A 24,329-nucleotide genomic window follows, 5' to 3' on the forward strand; every position below is an offset into this window, starting at 1 on the left:
GTTGAGGGGTGTAAGGAGTTGAAAACTCATGCTTAATGCCCTCATCATAAAAAAACTCTTCAACTAGAGCGTTCTTGAATTCAGTCCTATTGTCACTTCTCATCTTCTTGATAGGAAGACCAAACTCCCTTTGTGCCCTTCTCACAAATATCTTGACTTTCTCTTGCACCTAAGACTTATCATAAACAAAGAACACCCAAGTAAAACAAGAATAATCATCAACAATAACTAGACCATATTTGTTACCCCCGATGCTTAGGTAGGCGACCAGTCCAAAGAGACCCATGTGAATCAACTCCAACAGTTGTGTGGTGGTCATGATGCTCTTTGAAGGGTGAGGTACACCTACTTGCTTTCTAGCTTGGCAAGCACTACAAATCCTGTTTTTCTCAAATTGAATATTGGTTAGTCCAAGGATGTGGTTGTCTTTTAGGAGTTTGGCCAAGTTTCTCATCCCAACATGAGCTAGTCGGCGATGCCATAGCCAACCCATGCTAGATTTTGCCACTAAACAGGTCTCAAGCTTAGCTTTACTTTTGCTAAAATCAACTAGGTAAAGCTTGTTCTTGAGGTGACTCGTAAAGATAATAGAGGAATCCTCCCTCTTAGAGACTTCCACACCCTTATCCATGAAGAGACAATTGTAGCCCATCTCACATAATTGAGAGACGGACAACAAATTATACTTCAAGGAATCAACATGTAAGACATTTGTAATTGAATGATCAAGTGTAATAGCTACTTTACCAAGTCTAATCACACCCCTTTTGAATTGTCACCAAATATGATATTCGCATCTGAGTTTGTAGTTGGGGAGTATGATAAGAACATACTCCTTTCTCCGGTCATATGATTTGTACAGCCGCTGTCAAGTACCCAACTTGACCCACCGGAGGAGTATGTCTGCAACACAAGTTTAGTTCCTAGTTTTAGGTCCCCAAATATTCTTGGGGCCTTGCACGTTAGTCATAAGAACTTTAGGAACTCAAATGAAAGCATTAAGATAAACATTTTGACCATTGCCAACAAACTTGGCAAACACTTCCCCTTGCTGTTGTGCTATAAAACAAAGTTAGAATTCAAACATTGTTGAGGTGTTTTTGCCTTTGGTTGATAAGCATATCTATTTGGAGTGACCCAGATAGATTTCTTTGTTTTCTGAACAACCTGCTCTGGATGAGACACCTTCTTATTAGGCTTGACATGAGCAGGGGAGGAGGTGGTGGTCTTCCCTTTTCTGTGGGGGGTGGCACTGCCACCCTTCATAGTGGCACTACCGCCCATAGGCTGCGGTGCTGCTCTGGGCTGGCCTTGTGCCACCATCTGTGCAGACCTATCTATACCTTCTCGCCCTTTGCTCATGAACTGAACACACTCATATCCATTGATTACCTTTCTCCCATTAGTTTTACCTCCATGAGTGTGCCCAAGCCCATCCTTGATGTGTGAATTTCTTCCATCTTTGTATTGCGGCCTCTTTGGTTGTTCAACTTTGCCACTAGCAGATTTCTTGCCTTCCATGCACCTTTTGCCTAACATAGCATTGAGCCTCGCAATCTCCTTTTTTATAACCTCCATGTTTGCAAGGTTAGTGGAATAAACATTTAAGTCAAGATTATAGCATTTTCCTCACCCTTGGCTAGTGGAGGAAATAGAAATGGCATTTGTGTTAGAGGGCAGTGGGGTGCTCTCCCATAGAAGATTATATTGCTCCTCAAGTTTGTTGTGCTTTTCAACTAAGACACAATACTTGTCATTGAGTGCAATATTTGCCTTCTTTGTGAGAGCATGTTCTCTTTGTTCTTCGGCCAAGGCCTTGTTCAAAGAGTCCACCTCACTCCTCTCTAACTCAAGAGCTTCCTTGTAGCCAATATACATCTTTTTGGTTTCCTCAAGATTTTCATCTCTATCGGCTAGCTCAGCTTTGACACTTTCTAATTCCTCCATTAGATTTGTGATGAAGAGCTTGGTCTTAGGATCCAAATTTTTAGTCAATTTAGCATATTTCTCAACATCGCTAGTTTCATCATCACTAGAATCACTAAGTTCACTACTAGAGATGTCACTAGGAGGTGGATGAGATATGGCTCTTCGTTTTATCTTCTCACCCATTGCCATAAGACAAATGTGAGTGGAGTGGTGGTCATCATCATTGGACATGTTGTTGAAGAGCCTTGGTGTAGAGGATGGCTTTTGAATGGCCACGGTTGCAACCTTCACATCCTCATCACTTGACTCCTTAGTTGAGTCATCCTATTCATGCCCAATGTGTGCCTCTCCCATTTGCTTATATCTCTTTTTGTGTTCATGCTTGCCTTCATTGTTGTCCCTCTTGTATTTGTTGTCTTTCTTCTCATAGGGACACTTAGCAATGGAATGCTTGGTGCTGCCACAATTGTAGCAAGTCCTCTTCTTCTTGTTTGGAAACCTTCTTTGCACTATTTTATACCCATTCCTTTTTAGCCCCTTGTGATAGTTCTTCATGAACAAAGCCATGTCATCAATCTTCATGTAATCAGCCCCATCATCTTCATCTTCACTTGAGGATGAACTTGGATCATCATTTTGTGGAGTTGACTTGATTTCCTTGGGCTGACTTGTTGATGTTTGCTTGCTGCCCTTTGCCTTGTTGGAGGTGCCATGATTGCTTGATTTATTGGCCTTGAGAGCTACTTCCTTGATTTTCATGCCTTCTAGCTTGGCTTGCAACTCACCAAGTCTTCTCCTCTCATTGGCTTCTTCTCTTTGCATGTCAAATGTCAACAATCTTCCAAGCACATCATTTGGTGTGAAGTGCTCAACTTCTTCTTATCTCTAATCAAGGTAACTACGGTCTCATTTCTTGGTGAGTAGGCTTCCAACATAACCTTCACCACTTTGTGATCATCAAGCTCATCACATCCATAGCCTCTAATCTTGCCCACCAAGGTCATCAATCTATCAAACATCTCTTGTGGCCCCTCTCCATCAACAATCATGAACCTATTGAGCTTAGCCATCAACAAATCAATCTTTGCTTTCCTCACTTTATCAACACCTTCATGTGCTAGATGCAAAGTGTCCCAAATCTGCTTTGCAACAATGACATTCATTACTTAGTTGTACTCATTTCCATCCAAGGCACTAAGAAGAATGCTAGTGGCTTGGCCATTGAGATAGTCAGCAGCTAACTCCTCATTTGTTGGCTCTTCGGGATCTTCCGATGGCTGCAATCCATTCACCACAATCTCTGAAAGACCGGGATGAAGACCTACAAGATAGACACTCATCAAGTGCTTCCACTTGGCAAAGTTTGTCCCATCAAAATGAGGCAACTTGCCCGTGGGTACATTGATAAAGGACCTTTTGTTATGGTTAGACAAATAAGAATAATTAAAGGATACGATGACATATTTGTTCTTGTTGTTGTTGCTGCCCTTGTCATCGCTATCCTTCTTGTCCTTGCTCTTCACCTTCTTGCTATCTTTTGAAGCATGGTATGATGCATCATCATCTCCATCATTCGAGCTACTAGAGAGCTCACTAGATGATGCATCATACTCATTCTTCTCTTGCCCTTGCTGCCCTTCTATTGACTCTTGCCTCTCTTGTGATTCTTCTAGCTTCTTTTCTCTTCTTCTTGTCCTTGAGCCGCTGCTTTTCCTTCTTCTTTTCTCTAGCTTCTCTTGTTGTGATCTTGGTGGCTTTTCTTTCTTTTCTTGCATTTCTTCTTTCGGCATCGGTGGTCTTGGCTTCTTTGATGGTGGCATCACTTGCTGTCGACATGGACAGCTCGCTGCTGCTGCCGACATCCTTGATGTGCACACCACTTGCGTTTGCATCGTGAACAGTCCTCGAACCTCCTCCTTCCATACTTTACGCGGTAAAGCGTATACGAAGCAACCTCGCTCTGATATCACTTGTAGGATCTATAGGAAGATAAAGGAGGCCTAGAGAGGGGGTGAATATGCCTATAAAAATTCAACTCAAAACTCTATCAGAATAGAGGGCGGCACTGCCGCTCTTCGAAAATAAATCTAACATAGCTGAGATTTTACAGAGAAGAACCTGACCCCATTAGCTGCTTAATCCTGCAATAGAAAGATAAGATCCAGTTCGAAGACTGAATACCACAGAAACTCCACATAAGAGTGGATCGAGCAACCAAACCCTAACACTAGCTACCAAAGAGCTAAACCAGCAAGTAAACAAGATGAAGCACGCGAGACACAAGATTTATCCCGCGGTTCAGCTCACCACAAAGGTTTGCCTAAGTCCACATTATTGAGAAAGCCACAAAAGGCTTGGGCTTGCCACAAAGGCTTGCCTTACCCTCATTCTCAAATCAAGAGGATGAACTCTTGAAGTGAGAGATGATTTCTTAGCTCTGAGAATGAGGTTACAAACCTTCCAAGGCTGCCACATGAGTTGGCAAGCCCAAGGACGATGCCTAGCTGGCTAGGAGCAAGCTCCAAGAGTAACAAACTCTAGAACCACTGGCCAAACATGAACCAAATGCTCTTAGACTTTGGAAATCAGTGGATCTGCTCTCCAATCAAGTTTTGCTGCCTTTTCTCTCAAGTTTTGATAGTTGGAATCAAGGATTTGCTTGAGGGATGAAGGAGCAACAATGGAGGAGAGAGGGTGAGCTTTGGTTTTGTTCTATTTCGAGTAGAATGACTGAGTGAAGTGGATGACCATTGTGGGCTGGGCCTGAAGGGTATAAAATACCCCTTGGGTCCAACGGTCAGTTAAGGGCGACACTGCCACTTTTAACAGGGCGGCACTGCCGCCCTAGCCAAAACAGGTAAGTTGAGGTGAAATTTGGCTAGTTGTTTTGACTAGGTGAGAGGATGTAAATCTGAGAATTTGAGCATCTGGTTCAACAGTTGATCAACTGTCCTAAAATCCCTCTTAATAGTACGGCTTCCCCTAAACTCAATTTCAAAACATAAAAGAATTTAAACCTCCTTTGAGCTACGTCTAGCCACCTTTTGTAATTAGGACACCTGCAACCTGTACATCATCCTCATTTTTTGATTCCCTGCTTGTCATCTCAATAAATCTCATTAGTCCTATAATTTAGTGGTAATCAATGCCAAAACCCATAATAGGACTTGATTGCACTTACAACCTGTCATATATAGGCGTGAGTCTTGGCTAGCACCGAGCACCACGCACATACGCGCACCTATCATATATAGGCATTAGCGCCACCACAAAGAGACACTAGGGCTCTAGAACACCGCTATCACCAAGGCACCTAACCCCTATCATATATAGGCCACTAGGGTTCTAGAACACCGCTGTCACCAAGGCGCCTAACCCCCTCAAGCCCTACGGTGAGCTAGCCGCTTTCCTCTATTTCACTAGCCCAAAGACCGAGTCTTGGCTAGCACCATGCACATACGGCTTAGATCCACTCCATACGCTAAGTGAATCGCACCTACCACCATCCTACTTACGCTTTCGTCCTCACTTCGCGTAAAAGGATTAACCCGGGGACGATAGTATGAACTCTAGAAGTCTTATATGTTGGTCTAACCCACCCTAAACAACCAAGGTGAGACTAAACCCTTCACAATATCTTATTAACATACACATGGGCCACTATGGGCCAAATTCTAAACTAGGCCAGATCTCAGACCTAGCGCTGTCCCTAGCAGCCGTTCCTTGGAGTCGTGCCGCCACAGGACATCCGCCGTACACTATGGTTGTCAGCGCCGCCCCTTTTGGCGTCCCTTGGACCCGCCTAAACACCGAATCTAGCCCAAGACCACCTTGCCAGTCCCGCCTGTGTGAGCAGCCGCGCCGCCGTGGCCACCTTCACCATGGTCGGCCTCACTGAGGCCCAGGCCGCTGCCTTTAACCCCTCTGCCATCACGGTGGAGCCCGATAAGGACCTAGACACCTGTAGAAGCACCCCCGCTGCTCCACCGAGCCTTGCCGTGTGAGCTCGTCACCGGCATGAGGCACTGCACCCTTTCCCCTTTCCGCCTATAGGTGCACCCAGTGGACGGTGTGCACAGGCACTGCATGAACCCGGTTCCCCGTGGACTAGTCAGGGGTCCACGGTGCACCAGCCCTACATCCCGCCAGATTAAGGCACTGAACTTAATATTCCCTTCATTTACAACAATTTCACTTAAATTTATATATGAACTTTCCTTCTTTAAAAAGGAGTGATGTATGAACAAAGATTGCATGTCTTGAAACAATCTCGAGGTCTTCATAATTAATATGCCGTAGGGATGAATGAACTAAAATATCATCTCAACGTCAATTTTAGCATTTTGAACTGTAATTGTTACAAAATCACTCGTTTACATTAAAATGCAATCCATGCTTATAACTCATTGCGACTGAGCAAAGTCCATAGCACAGCAGGACGAGCTTCACCACCTCATTTCTAGCAAAGTTACAATACAGTATATATAGAGAGATCAATCATGAAAAGTCAGTCAAGGAGGCCTGGGTTCAACCAATCCCTGCAAAACATAGATTTAATGTAGGAAACGTCAGCAAAATTTCACACGCACAAAAAAAGAAACTGTGAAAGTCAGGTATGTTATGGTTCACTTATCTACGTGTCAATGTCCCATTTTTGTATTTTGCATGTGACAACACTACTGAAGTAATGGTGCTATAATGCTTGTCTCATTCTTCCACTAATGTTCTCCAAGTTTCTTATGGTAACCTCACTCTTTGATGCCAATTTGCATCGCGCATATGCAAAGGTTGGGCTCATGTATTGCACAGCAAAAGTGCAAATGATGGTTAAAAGCGATTGACATGCAATCTGTAGTCTCATGCCCATGATACGACTTCTCAGCCTTTACTGCTTGACCACAAATGCTGGTAAAGGATATGTGGACAAACATCCCCTCCAGTTGCTAGAAATGACTATAACCTGCTTGGCCAAAAGTGATGTTCATCAAATGGTTCAAAACCATTACGCATGACAGCAAATGGAAATTTATTCAGTTTTAAATTTAATACTCCCCCCACCCAACCAAAAAAAACAGATTCTCCTAGGTGTTATCAATATTTTTCTCTCTTTTCATTTTTTGGGCATGATCTCCAAGTGCTTGTAAGGAAATATTTTACTTACTTGCTAATATCATCAAGGTGGTCGTCGAAATCAACAATTTTCTCCCATTTCTTTGTTGTAACATGATCAGCTAGGACAACATTGGTAGAAGGTTCTTTTAGAACCAGCGGACTGCTTCCATCTGATCTAGCCTGATGCCAACTTTTTGATGAATCCCTGGTGTATAACTGCATATGCCATTAACTATGGATCATGAACTATGCAAGATAAAAAACAAGCTAACTATATTATCTCTACAAGAATCTTCGATCAATGTGAACCAGCTTTATAAGTAACTAATTCAATGTGAACCAGTTTTATAAGTAACTAAGTATTGACCTCTCTAGCTATTTTCATAAGTAATTTAGGGCCTGGTCATGAGGCTGATCATGTAAGAATACTCGACGATATGAAGCCAAGGATATTCTATCATGTTAAGTCTTGAACCACCATTTTTAGTACTGGTTAACAATGAAACACTAACAAACTTCAGGCCAGAAATCATGCATTATCAAGGTAAAGTACACACATTTATACAGAACATACATAGTGTCATCCACCAAATATGCAAGACATGTACAACAATGTTGTGACTAGTGCTTGAACAAATGATGGTAACACAGATTACTTCCCGATTAAAATTGGACTTCATCAAGGGTCAGCCTTAAGCCCGTATCTCTTTGCCTTGGTAATGGATGAGGTTACCAGGAACATACAATGGGTTATCCCTTGGTGTATGTTGTTCGCTGATGATGTAGTGTTAGTGGACGAAAGCCAGGCAGGAGTAAATAGGAAACTAGAGTTATGGCGGCGGACCCTTGAGTCTAAAGGTTTTAGATTGAGCAGAACTAAAACCGAATACATGAGATACGACTTTGGCAGAGTTATACAGGAGGAGGGAGATGTGAGTTTGAAAGGTCAAGTAGTGCCTAAGAAGGATAACTTTCAGTATTTGGGATCGATGCTATAGAGGGATGGATATATTGATGCAGACGTTAGCCATAGAATCAAAGCAGGGTGGATCAAGTGGCGACAAGCTTCTGGCATTCTCTGTGACAAGAGGGTACCACACAAACTAAAAGGCAAGTTCTATAGACCGGCGATTAGACCGGCGATGTTGTATGGAGCGGAATGTTGGCCTACAAAGATTCGACATGTTCAACAACTGAGTGTTGCAGAAATGCGTATGTTGTAATAGATTTGCGGTCACACAAGAATGGACTGAGTTCGGAACGATGATATACGTGATCGCCTAGAGGTAGCACCAATTGAAGAAAAGCTTATCCAACATCAGTTGAGGTGGTTTGGCCATGTCCAAAGGAGACCTCTAGAGGCACCAGTGCATTATGGAGTCCTAAGCCAAGCTAATAATATGAGAAGATGTAGAGGAAGACTGAAATTGACATGGGGACGGCAATAAAAAGAGATTTGAAAGCTTGAGATATACCTAGAGATCTATGTTTAAATAGGAGTACTTGGAAAGCAGCTATTGAAGTGCCTGAACCATGACTTGGGGCTCTTGGTGGGTTTCAACTCTAGCCTACCCGAACTTGCTTGGGACTGAAAGATTATGTTGTTGTTGTTAAAACAAAGAAGAAAAAATGGTCTTGCTATTTTCACATGGCAATGCTACAAACTAGAATTGATAACTACACTGAACTTTGATATACTTTGCTGCTAACTCAGGCATATCAGAATAAACACTTTGTTCAAATACAGTTCAAAATTAAAGCTTGCAAATTAGAATGACCATATAAAGCTGAATCCAAGACAATTCTTGATCTTATAGCGCATATATATTGCTCAAGAATTGCATCTTAAGTCATGTCATACAACAATTAAGTGACACTAAAAATGTTAGGATATACAAATGGAAATTATTTAATTTATCTTCTAGAAGTTTCTTGCCTTTTAAAACCTGGTTCTAACTTCATCCAATATTCCAATATTACATAGGTACGTAAGATCTCATAGCACAATAGCCAAAACATATTCTCTTTAACTGTTGCTTCTGCACTAGACAAGATAGCACTTTTCATGTTATTAAAGAGGATAAATTGCATCTTGGAAACTCCGCCTATGGTGGGGCACTTTTGGTGTCCCAGCATAGCAGGTCCCAAGCCCTAGTAAAGGAGGAGGGTTGTGTTAGGCGTGGCGAGCCAATGTAAAAACTTAGCCACTTTAATAGAGATGAAACCCAAAAGAAAATCGTTGGGGCGTAACCCTCTTAGCGACGCGCCATATCGAAACCCGGGTATGGTGTTAAATGGGCAAGGGCCGGGTCATCACCCCCGTGACGCGCCGTGTCGTGATCTGGGCATGGTGTCAAGTGACCAAGGATTGGGTTGTCGCTTCCTTAGTGGCGCGCTACATCGACGCCCGGGTGTAGTGAAAAATGAGCAAGGGTCTTTGCATCTGAGTCGACGGGTGCGAAGGGTAAGGAAGCTAGTCGAACCAATTAGGATCCGTTTAGGTAGTTGGAATGTAGGGTCACTTACAGGTAAGTTAAGAGAATTAGTTGATACCGCGACTAGGAGGCGTGTAAATATATTATGCGTTCAAGAGACTAAATGGAAGGATTAGAAGGCGAAGGAGGTGGACAATATAGGTTTCAAGCTTTGGTACACAAGGACAGTCGCGAATAGAAATGGAGTATGAGTTTTGATTGATAAGAGCCTCAAGAATGGTGTGGTGGAAGTGAGAAGGTAAGGAGATAGGATTATCTTAGTCAAGCTTGTCGTTGGTGATATGGTCTTGAACGTAATTAGTGCATATGCCCCCCAAGTAGTCCTCGACGAGAGTGCTAAGAGACAGTTCTGGGAAGACTTAGATAGCCTGGTTAGAGCTATACCTAGTAGTGAGAAGCTTTTTATAGGAGATCTTAATGGGCATATAGGTACTACGAGCGCAGGTTTCGAGGCAGTTCATGGAGGTTTTGGGTATGGTAGTAGGAATCAGGAGGGGGAGGAAGTTCTGGACTTTGCGGTAGCTTTTGACCTGATGATAGCCAACACTTTTTTTAGAAAGAGAGAATATCTAGTGACCTTCAGTAGCGGACAACACTTTAGTCAGATTGACTTTGTCCTCGTAAGAAGAAAGGACAAATGAGCATGCTTGGATTGCAAGGTGATACCAGGGGAGTGTGTTGTTTCTCAACATAAGCTTTTGGTGGTAGATTTTTGTTTTCAGGTGCGTGCCCATAGGGATAAACAAGCTAAGATTGAAAGAACAAAGTGGTGGAAACTGAAAGGGGAGACGTCAGAGGTATTCTGGGAAAGGGTTATCAAAGAGAGCTCTTGGAAGGAAGAAGACGACATAAACAACATGTGGGACAAGATGGCAACCAACATTCGGAAGGTGGCCTCAGAGGTGTGTGGAGTAACCAAAGTAGGTGGACGCGAGGCTAAAGATACTTGGTGGTAGAACGAGGAAGTCCAAAGGGCTATTAAGGAGAAGAAAGAATGCTATAGACGTTTGTACCATGATAGGAGTGTAGACAACATAGAGAAGTACAAGGTAGCAAAGAAGACTGCAAAACGAGCGGTAAGTGTGGCAAAGGGTAGAGCGTACGAGGATCTTTACCAACATTTGAGTATGAAGGAAGGAGAGAAGAACATTTATAGGATGGCTAGGGTTCATGAGAGAAAGACACGGGACTTCAACCAAGTTAAGTGCATTAAGGATGAAAGGGAGCATCTCTTGGTGAAGGAGGATGAGATCCGACATCGATGGCAAGAGTATTTTGACAAATTGTTCAATGGTGAGAATATGAACACAACCTTTCAGTTGAATGACTCTTTTGATGACACCAATAGGCGCTTTGTGTGGAGAATCCAAGAATCTGAGGTCAGAGAGACGTTGAAAAGGATGAAAGGAGGCAAGGCGATGGAACCGGATGGTATCCCAATCGAGATGTGGAGATGCCTCGGGGACATAGTTATAGTATGGCTAACCAAGCTATTCAACCATATTTTTCGATCGAACAAGATGCCTGATGAGTGGAGAAGTATATTGATACCGATCTACAAGAATAAAGAGGATATTCAAAGTTGTACAAATTATCGGGAAATTAAGTTGATGAGCCATACTATGAAGCTATGGGAGAGAGTTATCGAGCATCGCTTGAGAGCAATAACGCGGGTCTCTATGAACCAATTTGATTTCATGCCCGGAAGGTCAACCATGGAAGCCATTTTCTTAATAAGACAAGTTATGGAGCGGTATAGGGAGAAGAAGAAAGACCTACACATGGTTTTTATTGACTTGGAGAAGGCTTATGATAAAATACCAAGGAATGTTATGTGGTGGGCTTTGGACAAACATAAAGTCCCAACAAAGTACGTCGGGCTCATTAAGGACATGTACAACAATGTTGTGACTAGAGTTCGAACAAGTGATGGAGACACGGATGACTTCCCGATTAGGATAGGACTACATCAAGGGTCAGCTTTGAGCCCTTATTTGTTTGCTTTAGTGATGGATGAGGTCACAAGGGACATACAAGGGGACATCCCTTGGTGTATGCTTTTCGCGGATGATGTAGTGCTAATTGATGAAAGTCGGACAGGAGTGAATCAGAAACTGGAGTTATGGCAAGAGACTTTGGAGTCCAAAGGTTTTATACTCAGTAGAACTAAAACTGAGTATATGAGATGTGACTTCGGCACTACTACTCGGGAGGAGGAAGATGTTAGTTTGGAAGGTCAAGTAGTGTCTAGGAAGGATACCTTTCGATATTTAGGATCAATGCTACAGAGAGACGGGGATATTGATGAAGATGTTAGTGTTAGTCGCTGAATTCTTACTCTTGGTAGTAGGAGAATTCTTACTCTCATCGAGAGGATGACACTAGGAGTTGGGGTAATTTTCTTGTCTATTTCTCACACAAGCTCACATAAATACCATACCAACCTGAGGGGTTGGGGTTACATATTTATAGGCTGCTAGCCAACCAAGCATATACCAAGATGCTAGTCTAAGATGCTAATATGCTGTCCTAGCTAAGATGTTGTCCTCTAGTCTAAGATGTTATCCTCTAGTCTAAGATGCTGTCCTAAAAACAGGAAAAACAACCACAAGGACCATGTGAGCAGCACAGCCCCACAAAGACCAGCCACACATGAGACTTATCCATCATTCTGCCCCTAAGTCTTGTGCGTCGTCTTGTGGGAGAGTTGAAACATCCCGGTCCTGGAGCAGAGCACAAGGAACTTAATCCTCCCAAGGGGCTTGGTGAGCAGGTCCGCAAGCTGGTCTTTGGTGTTGATGTAGCTCGCCTTGATGCTCCCTTCCTCCAAACAGCCTCGGAAAAAGTGGTACCTCACCCGGATGTGCTTGCTGCATTTGTGGAACACGGGGTTCTTTGCCAGGGCCAGAGCGGACTTGCTGTCCACCCTGAGCTCCACCGCTCTAGTGTCTCTGCCGAGGAGATCACCAAGCAGTCGAGCGAGCCAGAGCGCCTGAGTCGAAGCGGTGGAGGCCTCTATGTACTCGGCCTCGCAGCTAGACAGGGCCACCACCTACTGCTTGACCGACTGCCAGCTAAGAGGCACTTGCCGAGGAAGAAGAGGATCCCGCTCGTGCTCCTGCTGGTGTCGATGTCGCCGACGTGGTCGCTGTCGCTGTACCCGACGAAGTGTGCCGCCCCAGGGCACCTTAGGTAGTAGAGGTCGTGGTCGAGAGTCCCCGCAACATAGCGGATGATCCTCTTCACAGCCTGCTGGTGCTCCGTCGTCGGTCGCTGCATGAACCGACTAACGTAGCCGACGGAGAATGCCAAGTCCGGCCGTGTGTGGGCGAGGTAGAGAAGGCTCCCCACAAGACGCCGGTACTACGTAGCGTCCACCTCCTCTGTCGTGCTGTCGCGGCTCAGCTTTAGCCTCTCCTCCATTAGAGTGAGAGCTGGATTGCAGTCGGTGAGCCCAGTTGGCTCAATGACGCGCTTGGTGTAGGCAGTCTATCGAAGCGTGATCCCAGAGTCATCCTGGTGCACCTCGATTCCCAAGTAGAAAGAGAGAGGCCCTAGGTCACTCATCTAGAAGGTGGCCTTCATCTCTTCCTTGAATGCCGCCACCTCTGCATCCTTGGTGCCAGTGATCACCAAGTCATCGACGTAGACACCCACCAGCAGGGCATTACCTCCATTGCCCCGTCGGTAGATGGCCGCCTCGTGTGGGCTTTGCTCGAAGCCCATCCCCTTTAGCGTGGAATCTAGCTTGGCATTCCACGCCCTCGGTGCCTACCACAAGCCATAGAGGGCCTTGCGTAGGCGGAGCACCTTGCCCTCCTTGCCAGGGATCGCAAATCCCGGCGGCTGCTGCACGTAGACCTCCTCCTTCAAGTCGCCGTTAAGGAACGCTGACTTAATGTCCATGTGATGAACACGCCAGCCCTCCTGGGCAGCTAGCGCAAGGAGTCGCACGGACTCCATCCGTGCCACGGGAGCAAAGGCGTCATCGAAGTCGACCCCCTCCTGCTGCACGAAACCTCGTGCCACCAAGCGAGCCTTGTGCTTGACGATGGCACCGGCTTCATCCCTCTTCAGCTTGTACACCCACTTAAGGGTGATCGCGCGATGACCACGAGGAAGGTCAGCAAGCTCCCAGGTGCGGTTCTTCTCAACCACATCCATCTCCAACTGCATCGCGGCGTGCCATGCCACGTGTCTCTCAGCCTCTGCAAACGACCGAGGCTCGCCGTCGTCACACGTAAGGTGCAACTGCGCCTCCAGGTCGTGAGGCACCGGTCCCGGCACCGGCTGGTCGCCAAGAAGGTTCTCCATCGTACGGTACCACAGCGGCTCGCCATCGTGGTACGCGTCGACGTGCTCCTCGTCGTGAGAGAGCGGAGTAGCGAGCTCAACTGAGCCGTGCTCGACACGAGCTGGTGGTGGAGTAGACGTGCCCGGAGTGGTGCCTGTCGGTGCTGGAGTGCGTGGCGTTGCCGGCTGTGGTGGAGCCGGCGAAGAACTCATCGTAGCCGAGGTCCTAGCAGGAGAGCGTGGTGCTGTTGAAGTAGCAGGCGTCGGGGTCGGTGGAGGCTCGGGGACTAGGGTAGACGCGCTCGCCGAAGAAGAGCCGCCTACTCCCCCAGCTCCCTCAAAGTGGACATACTCGACAGAGAAGTCATCGTACGTCAGAGCCGAGCCATCGTCCACCGCCTTGCCCCACGCCCATCCTCGCCCTTCGTCGAACACAATGTCGCGCGCCGTGCGCACACGCTGTGTCTTCGGGTCGAGGATGCGGTAGGCCTTTGAGCGCTCCGCGTAGCCGATGAACACTCCCGGAGTGCTCTTATCGTCGAGCTTGCTGATGTGGCCAAGCTCCTTGGCGAACGCGAGGCAGCCGAAGACCCGCAAGTGGGAGACCGCTGGCTTGCGCCCATGCTAAGCCTCGTACGGCGTCCTGCCGTCAAGCGCCTTGGTAGGCGAGCGGTTGAGGATGTTGATGGCCGTCACCACCGCCTCTCCCCAGAAGACAGCCGGCATCCCCCTCTGCTTGAGGAGGGCCCGAGCCATCCCCACAACCGTCTGGTTGCGCCGCTCGACGATGCCGTTCTGCTGCGGGCTGTACGGCGCGGAGTAGTGGCGCTGAATGCCCTCGTCAGCGTAGTATGACGTGAATTCAGCCACCGTGAATTCGCCGCCGTTGTCGGTGCGCAACACGTGCAGCTTGCGGCCGCACTCCGCCTCCGCAGTAGCCTGCGCGCGCCTGATGGCGTCCGCAGCCTCTCCCTTGCTGCCGAGGATCATCACCCACATGTAGCGGGAGAGGTCGTCGACGAGCAGCAGGAAGTAGCGTCGTCCTCCCGGTGTAGCCGGTGTCACCGGGCCACACAAGTCCCCGTGCACAAGCTCGAGCTTCTCCTTGGCTCGAAAGCTAGCCCGCTGTGGAAAGGGGAGTCACCTCTGCTTCGTCAACATGCAGACATCGCAGAGCTGCTCCACATGGTCGAGGCACGGTAGGCCTCGCACCATCTCCGTGGCACTGAGCTGCTTCAGGGCCTCAAAGTGAAGGTGCCCGAAACGCTCGTGCCACTGCCATGCCTCGTCATCCCGACGAGCAGCGAGACAGAGGGGTTGTGCCACCTACACATTAAGGACGTAGAGTCGATTTGCGCTTCTGGATACCTTGGCAAGAAGGCGACGACGACGATCCCAAATCCTCATGACTCCGTCCTCAACCACCACGCGTGAACCGTTCTCATCCAGCTGTCCCAAGCTGATGATGGAGTTCTTCAACGCGGGGATGTAGTAGACTCCAGTGAGCAGCCTGTGCTCACCAGACACGGTGGTGAAGATGACGGAGCCGATGCCCTTGATCTCCACGCCGGAGGCATCCCCAAACTTGACGGAGCCTCGGACGCTAGAGTCAAGCTCGATGAAGAACTCCCGTCGACCGGTCATGTGATGGGTGGCACTGGTGTTGAGGCACCACCCGTCAGTCTTGTCGTTGCCGGAGCTGTCGCCGAGGAGGGCGTGTGCTTTTGGCTCGTTGAGGTGGAGGAGAGCCGCTGCGGCCGGTGCCGCTGGAGGTAGCTCAATGCTTGCATGTGCCATGAATAGAGCCGGCTCCTCCTCCGCCTATGCGACGTGGGCCTGGCCACGTCGTGGCTGTCGACAGTCCTTGGCCCAATGGCCAAGCTGGCCGCAGTTGCGGCAGGTGTCGTCTCGTGCCGGCTTGTGCCTGCTGGCGATGCCGCCTTGGGCGCCTCCACGGGCATCACCCTCGGCACATCCTCGCGCCCCGGCCTAGGCGTCTCTGCGTGCCTTGCGCGGCTTGCCACGCTTGCGGCCGCCTATCGCGGAAGAAGGCTCCCCCTTCCTCCGATCACCTTGGCTCACAAGCCACTGCTCCCGAGTGAGAAGGAGCTTCCCGCCAGTGGTGATGGGCCCTGAGAGGGACTGTGGCTCATCGCTGTCGACGACCTTGAGGCGACCTATCGCCTCCTCGATTGACATCGTGGAGAGATCTAGCAGAGACTCGATCGAGCGAGCCATCTGCTTGTACTTCTCGAGGACGCAGCGGAAGAGCTTTTCGACAACTCTCTCCTCACTGTAGGTGTCGTCGCCGAACTGCACCATCTTCTGCAACAGAGTGTTGAGACGGCGAGCAAAGTCATCAACGTCCTCACCTGGCTTGAAGGCCAGGTTCTCCCACTCCTTGCGAAGTGCCTGCAGTGTGGACTTACGGGTGCGGTCGCTGCCGATGCGTGCCGCAGCGATGGCGTCCCAAGCCTCCTTGGCAGTTCGCTTGCTGGTAAGCGAGAACTGCATCTCGGGCGGGACTGCAGCAATGAGAGCATCCAGCGCCCGTCGATCTAGGTCGTAGTTAACGTCATCGTACCGGACTGCCTCCCACATGTGCCACACCTGGAGCTTTACCCTCATCACCGCAGCCCACTCGACGTAGTTGGTCTTGGTGAGGGTAGGCCACCCACCGCCAGGACCGACGTCCTTGACAACAGCCTGGAGCCCGTGGTAACCACGGTACCGATCCGAGGAGAGAGAGCCACGCTGCCTGTGAAGGCCGCGCTCTCCATCGACCCGTTGGTACCGATCCGGGGAGAGAGAGCCACGCTGCCTGTGAAGGCCACGCTCTCCATCGACCCGTCCGCCACCGTTGCCATGCGCGCCTCCTCCAGGAGCGCCGCCACCGTGCGCACCTCCTCTAGGAGCGCCACCAGCGCGTCCGCGCTTGTCTAGGCTGCCGCCGCGCTCGTGGGCGTGCGCGGCTGCCCCAGGAGCGCCACCGCCGTGCGCGCCTCCTCCAGGAGCGCCGCCAGCGCATCCGCGCCTGTCTGGGCTACCTGCCACGCTCGTGGACGTGCACGGCTGCCCACTGCGCTGCCCGCGCTCGCGCTGCCTCCCTCTCTAGCAGCTCGAGGTCCGCGTCGGCGGTGTCGTCAGCGAAAATGGAGCTGCCGATGCTGCCGCGCAGAGCCTCGACCTCCGCCGCCGCCGCACGCGCTGCATTCGCCGCCGCCACTGCTTCCACCTCCGCTCTGGCTGCTGCTAGCTCCGCCGCTGCCGCAGCGGCCTCTGCCGCCGCTCGCTCGCGTTCCTCTGCCGCGGCAAGTTCGGCCTCCTGCCGACGCCATGTGCTCGAGGTGACCGAGCGCTGAGACTGCCCTGCGGACATGACGCGCTACCGGGGGGCTGCTGCGTGGGGAGAGGGCTGCTTCAGACGAGCTGCTGCTCATCTGCACGGGCGAGGAGTGAACAGGAGCGGCCGGAGGAGCTGGGGCTGTTGTGGGGCTGGGAGAGAAGATGAGCAAGAGATGCTCAGGCTACAGGATAATACGGCTCTGATACCAGTTGTTAGTCGCTGAATTCTCACTCTTGGTAGTAGGAGAATTCTTACTTTCATCGAGAGAGGATGACACTAGGAGTTGGGGCAATTTTCTTGTCTATTTCTCACACAAGCTCACACAAATGTCATACCAACCTGAGGGGTTGTGGTTACATATTTATAGGCTGCTAGCCAGCCAAGCATATGCCAAGATGCTAGTCTAAGATGCTAATATGTTGTCCTAGCTAAGATGTTGTCCTCTAGTCTAAGATGCTGTCCTCTAAGATGTTGTCCTCTAGTCTAAGATGCTGTCCTAAAAACAGAAAAACAGCCACAAGGATCATGTGAGCAGCACAGCCCCACAAAGACCAGCCACACATGAGACTTATCCATCAGTTAGCCATAGAATCAAAGCAGAGTGGATGAAGTGGCGGCAAGCGTCTGGTGTCCTATGTGACAAAAGGGTACCACAGAAGCTAAAAGCCAAGTTTTATAGGACGGCGTTTAGACCTGCTATGTTGTATGGTGCAGAATGTTGGCCTACGAAAAGACGACATGTTCAACAGCTAAATGTCACGGAAATACGTATGTTACGTTGGATTTGTGGTCATACAAGAAGGGATCGAGTTCGGAACGATGATATACGTGATAGATTAGGGGTAGCGTCAATTGAAGAAAAGCTTGTCCAACACCGGTTGAGATGGTTTGGACATGTGCAACGGAGACCTCCAGAGGCACCGGTGCATAGTGGAATCCTAAGTCAGAATAGTAACGTGAAGAGAGGCAGAGGAAGATCGAAGTTGACTTGGGTCAGGGCAATAAAAGGAGACTTGAAAGGATGGAATATACCCAAAGACTTAGCCTTAGATAGGAGTGCTTGGAAGACAGTTATTCACGTGCCTGAACCTTGATTGCTTCTGATGGGTTTCAACTCTAGCCTACCCCAACTTGTTTGAGACTTAAAGGCTTTGTTGTTGTTGTTGTTGTTGTTGTTGTAGTATAAATTGCATCTTGGAAGTTATTTGTGTAAATATTTCGATTCTGTCTAGTTCCTAGTAAGTTATGGCGATGTACAACCATTCTTTGCCCTCGATTTTCTTCTATGTTGCTTGTTGACATGCTAGCATTGGGGTGAGAAATGGAACAAACGATGAACTGGTGGTCAGGTGAAATTCCATATCACTGTTATAAATAGCTACCACAGAACACCATGATATATGCGGCATAGATCACCGCAATACTCCAAAAGGACAGCAAAATTCTAGACTCAATAACAGATTTCAGACCTAGAGTGAGAATCTATTACACTCCAATATTCCAAAAGGCCAGCAAAAAAAATTCTCTGCATATACAGTCTACAATTTCCTTAGAGGCTGTCAAAACACTACAAGGCGGTCAGCCATTTAGGCATAAACAGCCAGTTAGTTTGATTAAATGGCCTTTTAGCACAAATAATGAGCCATGTAGCTCACTTTTCGGTTAAACGATAGGTGACCAACTTTTAGTTTTTACAGTTCAGTGAGCATTTGTTACAGCCATCTGTTCAATGTCATGTTGTTTAAGTATAAATGTTCTCTAAAAACAATAGTCCTTTGTTTTAATATGAACAAGAACATTTATATCTTATTTCAAAATGATGATCTTTTCAAACTTGCATAAATTAAGCTTACTATAAGCAAGTCTCCACGGAAGGTTTCAAAACTTTTTGGACCCTCCTGAGTCCTGAGTCTGAACCACACAACCTTGATGTGATACCAGTCCAAAGGAACAATGCTCAGCTATCGCATAATGAACCACACAACCCTTGAAATTCTTGTGCATCATAGACAAAGAACCAGTAAGGCAGTAAAAACCCTGCTAACTAGACTAAAAAAATTGCTAATCCCTTGTAATACAGTTTCAGTTAAAATTATAAAAAAAATCTGATATCAAAAATTCAAAATGATGACCTTTGCAGTTTTGTTCAAATCAACTTTAGTGTATGCAAGTCTCTACTTTTGCAGGGCTTGCCAAGTTTTAACAACAGCCGTGAATTTGGTTTCGATGGAAAATGGGGCACGCCTGTGGTCCATCCGTCTAAAATAAAAGAGAACACAAATTATAGTTTGGCTACCCCTTGCAAATGCTGCACCATAATTTCTAACATCTCAACAAACATAGAACACTATTAATACCAGGGTACTGTCTTAGCACTGTTAATCTCCTGGTGCCAATTAGAAAGTCTTGAAGGCATATTTGAGAAAGATTTGGACACGTACCTGAACCACCGGATCGCGAGACTTCCCCTTGACGGCCTCCTCCAGCTTCTTGTTATCGACCTAATCAATCAATAAAAGAAAGATGAGATCTGCATCCCCCTCCTAAGCCACGCAGATAGGAGATCAAAAGAATGAGAGAAATGTAGCTCACCAGCAACACGGCGGAGCGGGGGAAGTATCGGAAGATGTGGTCCCCGACGCGCTTGGCGACTGGCGGGAGTTCGGTGTCGTCGCAGCGCGGGTTGGCATGGTAGTATCCGACGACGGCAAGGCCTTCGCCCTGGGTTGCGAAGTGGTCCTCGACGAGAGTGAGCGCGAGCTCGAGCGTGGGGAGCAGCGGCAGGTGGTGTGGGTGGTGAGACAGCGGCACGGCGTCGATGACCGAGACGACGGCCAGTGAGGACGAAGGCTCGACGAGGCGGCCGACGAGGAGGCCGTTGACGGCGGTCGCCGGGTGCTTCAGTGCGTGCAGCGCCAGCTTGACGTACGCCGCCTGCGCCACCTCGTACGGGCACTCCGCGCCCATCTCCGCCGCCGCCGATTTCGTTCCGACTTCTGAGGATGATTTTTGGTGGATTTTGTTTTGGTTGCAGGGGCGTGAGATCTGATTTGAGGGTGATGCCGGATTTGTTCACATTAGTGGCTTAGTAGATGATTTGTCCGTAGCCGCCCGATTGGAGATTGTACGATCAGGCCTCATTTGGCTACTCATGGATAGGGGTGGATTCGGCCCCGAACCACGTCTCCCGTGGATTGCAGCCCACGCCGGGTTGGATTCACACGTCCGATCGAAACTTGCATTTGGCAGCGCGTGTGCCGGAGTGGATTGCGGCCCGATCCACGTCGACCCACGCGTGAGAGAAAAATCTCCACCCGTGGCGTGGAAGTGTCGGACGCTCGCGAGTCAACTTGTAGGCGGGCTCGTTCACGGCCGGCCGCTAACCCGTCTCGCTTACCGCAAAGTTTATTAACGGGCTTACGGTTTGTCACAAAGCTGTGATCTTGAGGACAAATGTTCTGCGAACACAACAAACTTGTATGCAAAACCCGCAAGACCGTACAGAACAGTCCCTCGTGCAATCTTAATGAGAATAATGTCGATGTCAAGGCACTGCCGTATGAAAACATAATGATTCGTTAGCCAGCCTGTACAAGAAGCAAAAATTAGCCGCCGAAGCCTCTTGCTCCTTCTTCCCCTTGCCCCTCTCCTTAAGCAGCAGCAGACCCCCGTGGCCAAGGCGAAGAGAGCCGCCACGCGCGCGCCCCGCCCACACACCCGAGAGAGCCAGCACACCGATCCGCGCCCGGTCGACGAGGTACGCCGCTGCTCATCCTCGTCTTCCACAGATTGCTTCAGCTCTTCCCTGGCATGCGCTTGCTTGTACGCGGCTGCTTGCGCTGGGGCCTGCGTTCTTGGGTTAGTTCATAGCTGGGCGGCTGGGCCTGGGAATTTGATTGCTTCTGTCGTGGATTAGCGAGACTTGTGTAGTGTAGGCGATTGATTTGGTTTGCTCATATGTTTTTTTTTGGTTGGGATGTAATGCCGCCTTCCTCTGGTGGAGCTATTAAGTTTGATTTATGCATTCCAAGCTCTTCTCATTGAGGTGGCCTGTTTGTTCTAGAATGTTGGGGACGAATTCATCGATGAGGATCATATTAATGGATTTGGGAAGGAACCGACTCTGTGCCATGATGATTTTGTTGGTGTTGTTGCACTTAATGACAAGAGCAGAGGAGAGTATTGTGAGTTGTTGCGAGGCTTCTTTTTCCTTCAATGGACTTGGAGGGGTTGGATGTCTTTGCACCACGAAAAAATTACAGCCGATCCACCGCAGCCACCGAGCCAAGTTTTGCGCGTCGAGCGGGCGGTTTACGTTGCGCGTCCTCGCGTCGGCTGTCTTCCTTGCGCGCCGCCGCTTCCGAGCCCTCCGCCTCCTTCTCGCCGGCGTTATCCCGAAAGCTCTTCGCTGGATCCAGGTGTCAAGTCCTCCCCCATCTGTCCTCCACCTCATCTCGTCTCCCTTCCCTTCCTCCTCCTCATCCATTTTTTTTTGTGCTAGGGTTCTAGACGACGGTGGTGGCGGCTGCTGCTCCCACACCGACCTCGGTCATCTCTCGAGTCTGTGCAGGTGCATCTCTCCTCCTCCACCTTCAACCCCTCCTCCTGACCTTCTCCTTTGGCTGAAGCCGTTGTTCCTATGATAGATACGCTAGGGCATCCTAGATCTGTGGGTGGCTGCTCCCCCTCAACCTCCGCTCCAAGAAGACCGGGACATGCCATTCACTGTGGCCTGACCAAGTGCCAGATACTGTTTCCTTCAATTTTTTCCCTGCATCAGCTCATGGTCATTGAAATTGAATGGATTTTGTAGTGTAACTATGGGTCATCTGATGTTTCTTCCCACAAAAAAATACTGGCTGCTAGTTGAATCAATTTTGTACAAAGAGAGTTTGAGAATGGCTGCTAGTTTACTATGAGTTCTATCATAAAAGGTGACCACTTAATTTTTTTTTGTTAGTTGTAGAATTTAGGTTTGGTCCGAAAGAGAAAACATGTTTGATTTTCAGCATTTCCTTGCTAGTGCAAACATAGATAACCAAATTAAACTGCAATTTGTTTGTTTACCCTCCTTTCTCTGGTTTTAAAACTGAACAAACATGTTGCTCGATGGAACAGCTAGTTGTTTACTAAAAAATATTTACTTTTCTTACACTGGATGATGATGATGAGATTATGCTTTTCCTTTTACCTGTAGGAGTTAGTTGTTTAATAGGCTTTGTTTTTTCTTACATTGGATGATGTAAGTCAGTGATGTCACATTCATTTCATGAGAACTCTGGACTTTTGAGCAGCTTTGTAAAATTCGCAACCAGAGCTGGGTTGCTCACTGCAATCTGAAACTAATCATTCTATTAGCTAGGAGTATGTATAGATTTGTAGTATTTCTAATTTTATATATGCATGCACACTGTAGTGTTTGCAGTCATTTTAATGGTCAGATTCTTTTTGGATGTTTAATTTTAATTCCAGATTCTTATATTCGTAGATGCTGCAACCAGAGCATCTTCCTAAGTTTTATAGTGCCATCAGAGCACCCATCTAGAAGCAATATGATTGTCTGGAACAGTTGTGCTGCCATATGGTGTAGAATTAATTTCTTGCGTTCAACAGTATGATAGAACAATAATTTCTTTTTTTTATGAAACAGTGAAAGCAGTGACTGAAAACATAAAATGATTTTTGCAAAGACAGCTTGTCGATCGTTGACGACTTGCCTTGTTCAAGTAGGTACAGGCTTTGCAGTGTGCACAATAATACGGAGTACAGTCCAGCTAACACCAGCCACAAAACATTCGAAATCCATTGTTTGCTTCATCCTAAACCAATTCGCTGCCACCAGCAGTTCTTTACTCTGTAATGTTGTTTGCTTTTTTATAAAAAAAAATGGCATCTTTGATGCTTCTGAGTTAGAGCTTAGGAAGGTATGAAGTTCAGTTTCACTGTTTCATAATTTGTACTGTTGCAGTATGCTCCTCTTTCTTTTAAAACAATGTCATAGATCTAAGCAGCATGGATATATATATGTAGCCTTTTTTAGGAATTTTGCTGATATACCCCACTATACTAAACATTAGGTGCAGATTGTCAATGTTTGTATCATCCATGACAACTACTGTCCTTTACTTCCATTAGTAGCTTTGAGGGTGGCAGCATGCTCCTGTTTAAGACCATGAAAGGTTAAGATGGTTATGCGAATTAGATGTTACCTAATATCTCCTTTGCTACTAGCATTTAACAGGTTTAAGTTGGAGCTAAAAGGCTAAGATGGTTATGCAAATCAGAGAAGAAAGCAGAGTTGGCATGCTGGAGTGTTGATATCAAGAATCAAGATATTAATGTTTGTCACGAGAGAACTAGTTGAGACCTTGCAGAGCTTTTGGGAATGTTTGATTCATGCACAAATATTTGATTCATGCATAGTTTCTGGGATGACCCAATGTGTTATTTGAGGTCATGTATAAATATTTTATGTATTGCCATTTGCTCAAGTATGTGCGCTGGGTTGGTTTATGATTTTTTTTTTAGTATTCGAGATTTTCTTTTTTTTTGGATTTCTCATACTTGTATTTTAGTAATTTACTTTATACAGTAGTTTTTAGTAGAAAAAGAAAAGAGCCTGGTTCAGTTCGGCAACTATCTAGTGGACGGCCACCAAGGTTCGCTGCACGCGGGGGTGAGGGGGAGCGGGACTAGTGTGAGCGGGAACGGGTGGCCAGGAGGGGATCACCCAATCCCTGTGTGGTTTGATGCACACGTGGTTGTCACCCACGATTTGCCAAACGAGCCCTCAGGATAATTAGGTGCAGCTCATGATGTTTGAGGTTAGTTTATTGTCTGCTAAAGTGCTGATGTTTGTACAAGATAGTACTTACTAGATAGAGGATTTATTTAAACTATGGCTCAGTTAGGATTGTAGCGCTCCATCTTTTCTGGTTTTATTTTTAAAATTTTGGTAACTGCACAAACGATTTTTTTTTTTTTTTACTTTTGAGCTTTTACCAACGACTAGAAAAGACGCTGAGCGGGTTCTGAGACCTTTCGTACAAACCAGACCAAAAAATTGATAGAGAACTTTATACGAGATTGCATAACTTGCTTAAAAAAAACAAAGAACATCTACACCAACAGGATTACTAATTGCCTTGATATTT

At 47.4% G+C, this 24,329-nt stretch overlaps 1 protein-coding gene and 1 long non-coding RNA gene across 2 annotated transcripts; one reads left to right on the forward strand and one right to left on the reverse strand.

Moving 5' to 3' along the window:
- Positions 1–6,204: 6,204 nt before the first annotated feature.
- Positions 6,205–20,232, reverse strand: LOC136494650 (ER membrane protein complex subunit 8/9 homolog). Its single transcript, XM_066490822.1, has 4 exons — positions 19,768–20,232; positions 19,617–19,676; positions 7,091–7,257; positions 6,205–6,467 (listed from the first exon to the last, which is right to left on the reverse strand). Exons 1-4 carry the CDS (start codon positions 20,140–20,142, stop codon positions 6,437–6,439), a joined length of 633 nt encoding a protein of 210 aa, XP_066346919.1. The 5' UTR covers positions 20,143–20,232; the 3' UTR covers positions 6,205–6,436.
- A 1,144-nt stretch (positions 20,233–21,376) lies between these two features.
- On the forward strand, positions 21,377–23,812 carry LOC136492968 (uncharacterized). The gene is made up of 3 exons (XR_010768276.1): positions 21,377–21,593; positions 21,677–21,745; positions 21,822–23,812. It is a non-coding gene; the product is annotated as an uncharacterized lncRNA (long non-coding RNA).
- The last annotated feature ends 517 nt before the right edge of the window (positions 23,813–24,329 follow it).

The sequence above is a fragment of the Miscanthus floridulus genome, chromosome 11 (assembly GCF_019320115.1).
Source record: "Miscanthus floridulus cultivar M001 chromosome 11, ASM1932011v1, whole genome shotgun sequence".
NCBI classification, from domain to species: Eukaryota; Viridiplantae; Streptophyta; class Magnoliopsida; order Poales; family Poaceae; genus Miscanthus; species Miscanthus floridulus.

What these genes read in the sequence shown, in the direction of transcription:
- LOC136494650 (XM_066490822.1), bottom strand. Translation starts at nt 20,142, where the DNA reads ATGGGCGCGGAGTGCCCGTACGAGGTGGCGCAGGCGGCGTACGTCAAG. An exon ending in CCCGCTCCGCCGTGTTGCTG is followed by an intron (nt 19,677 to 19,767) that starts GTGAGCTACATT and finishes TTGATTGATTAG; the next exon opens with GTCGATAACAAGAAGCTGGA. An exon ending in CACCTTGATGATATTAGCAA is followed by an intron (nt 6,468 to 7,090) that starts GTAAGTAAAATA and finishes TATGTTTTGCAG; the next exon opens with GGATTGGTTGAACCCAGGCC.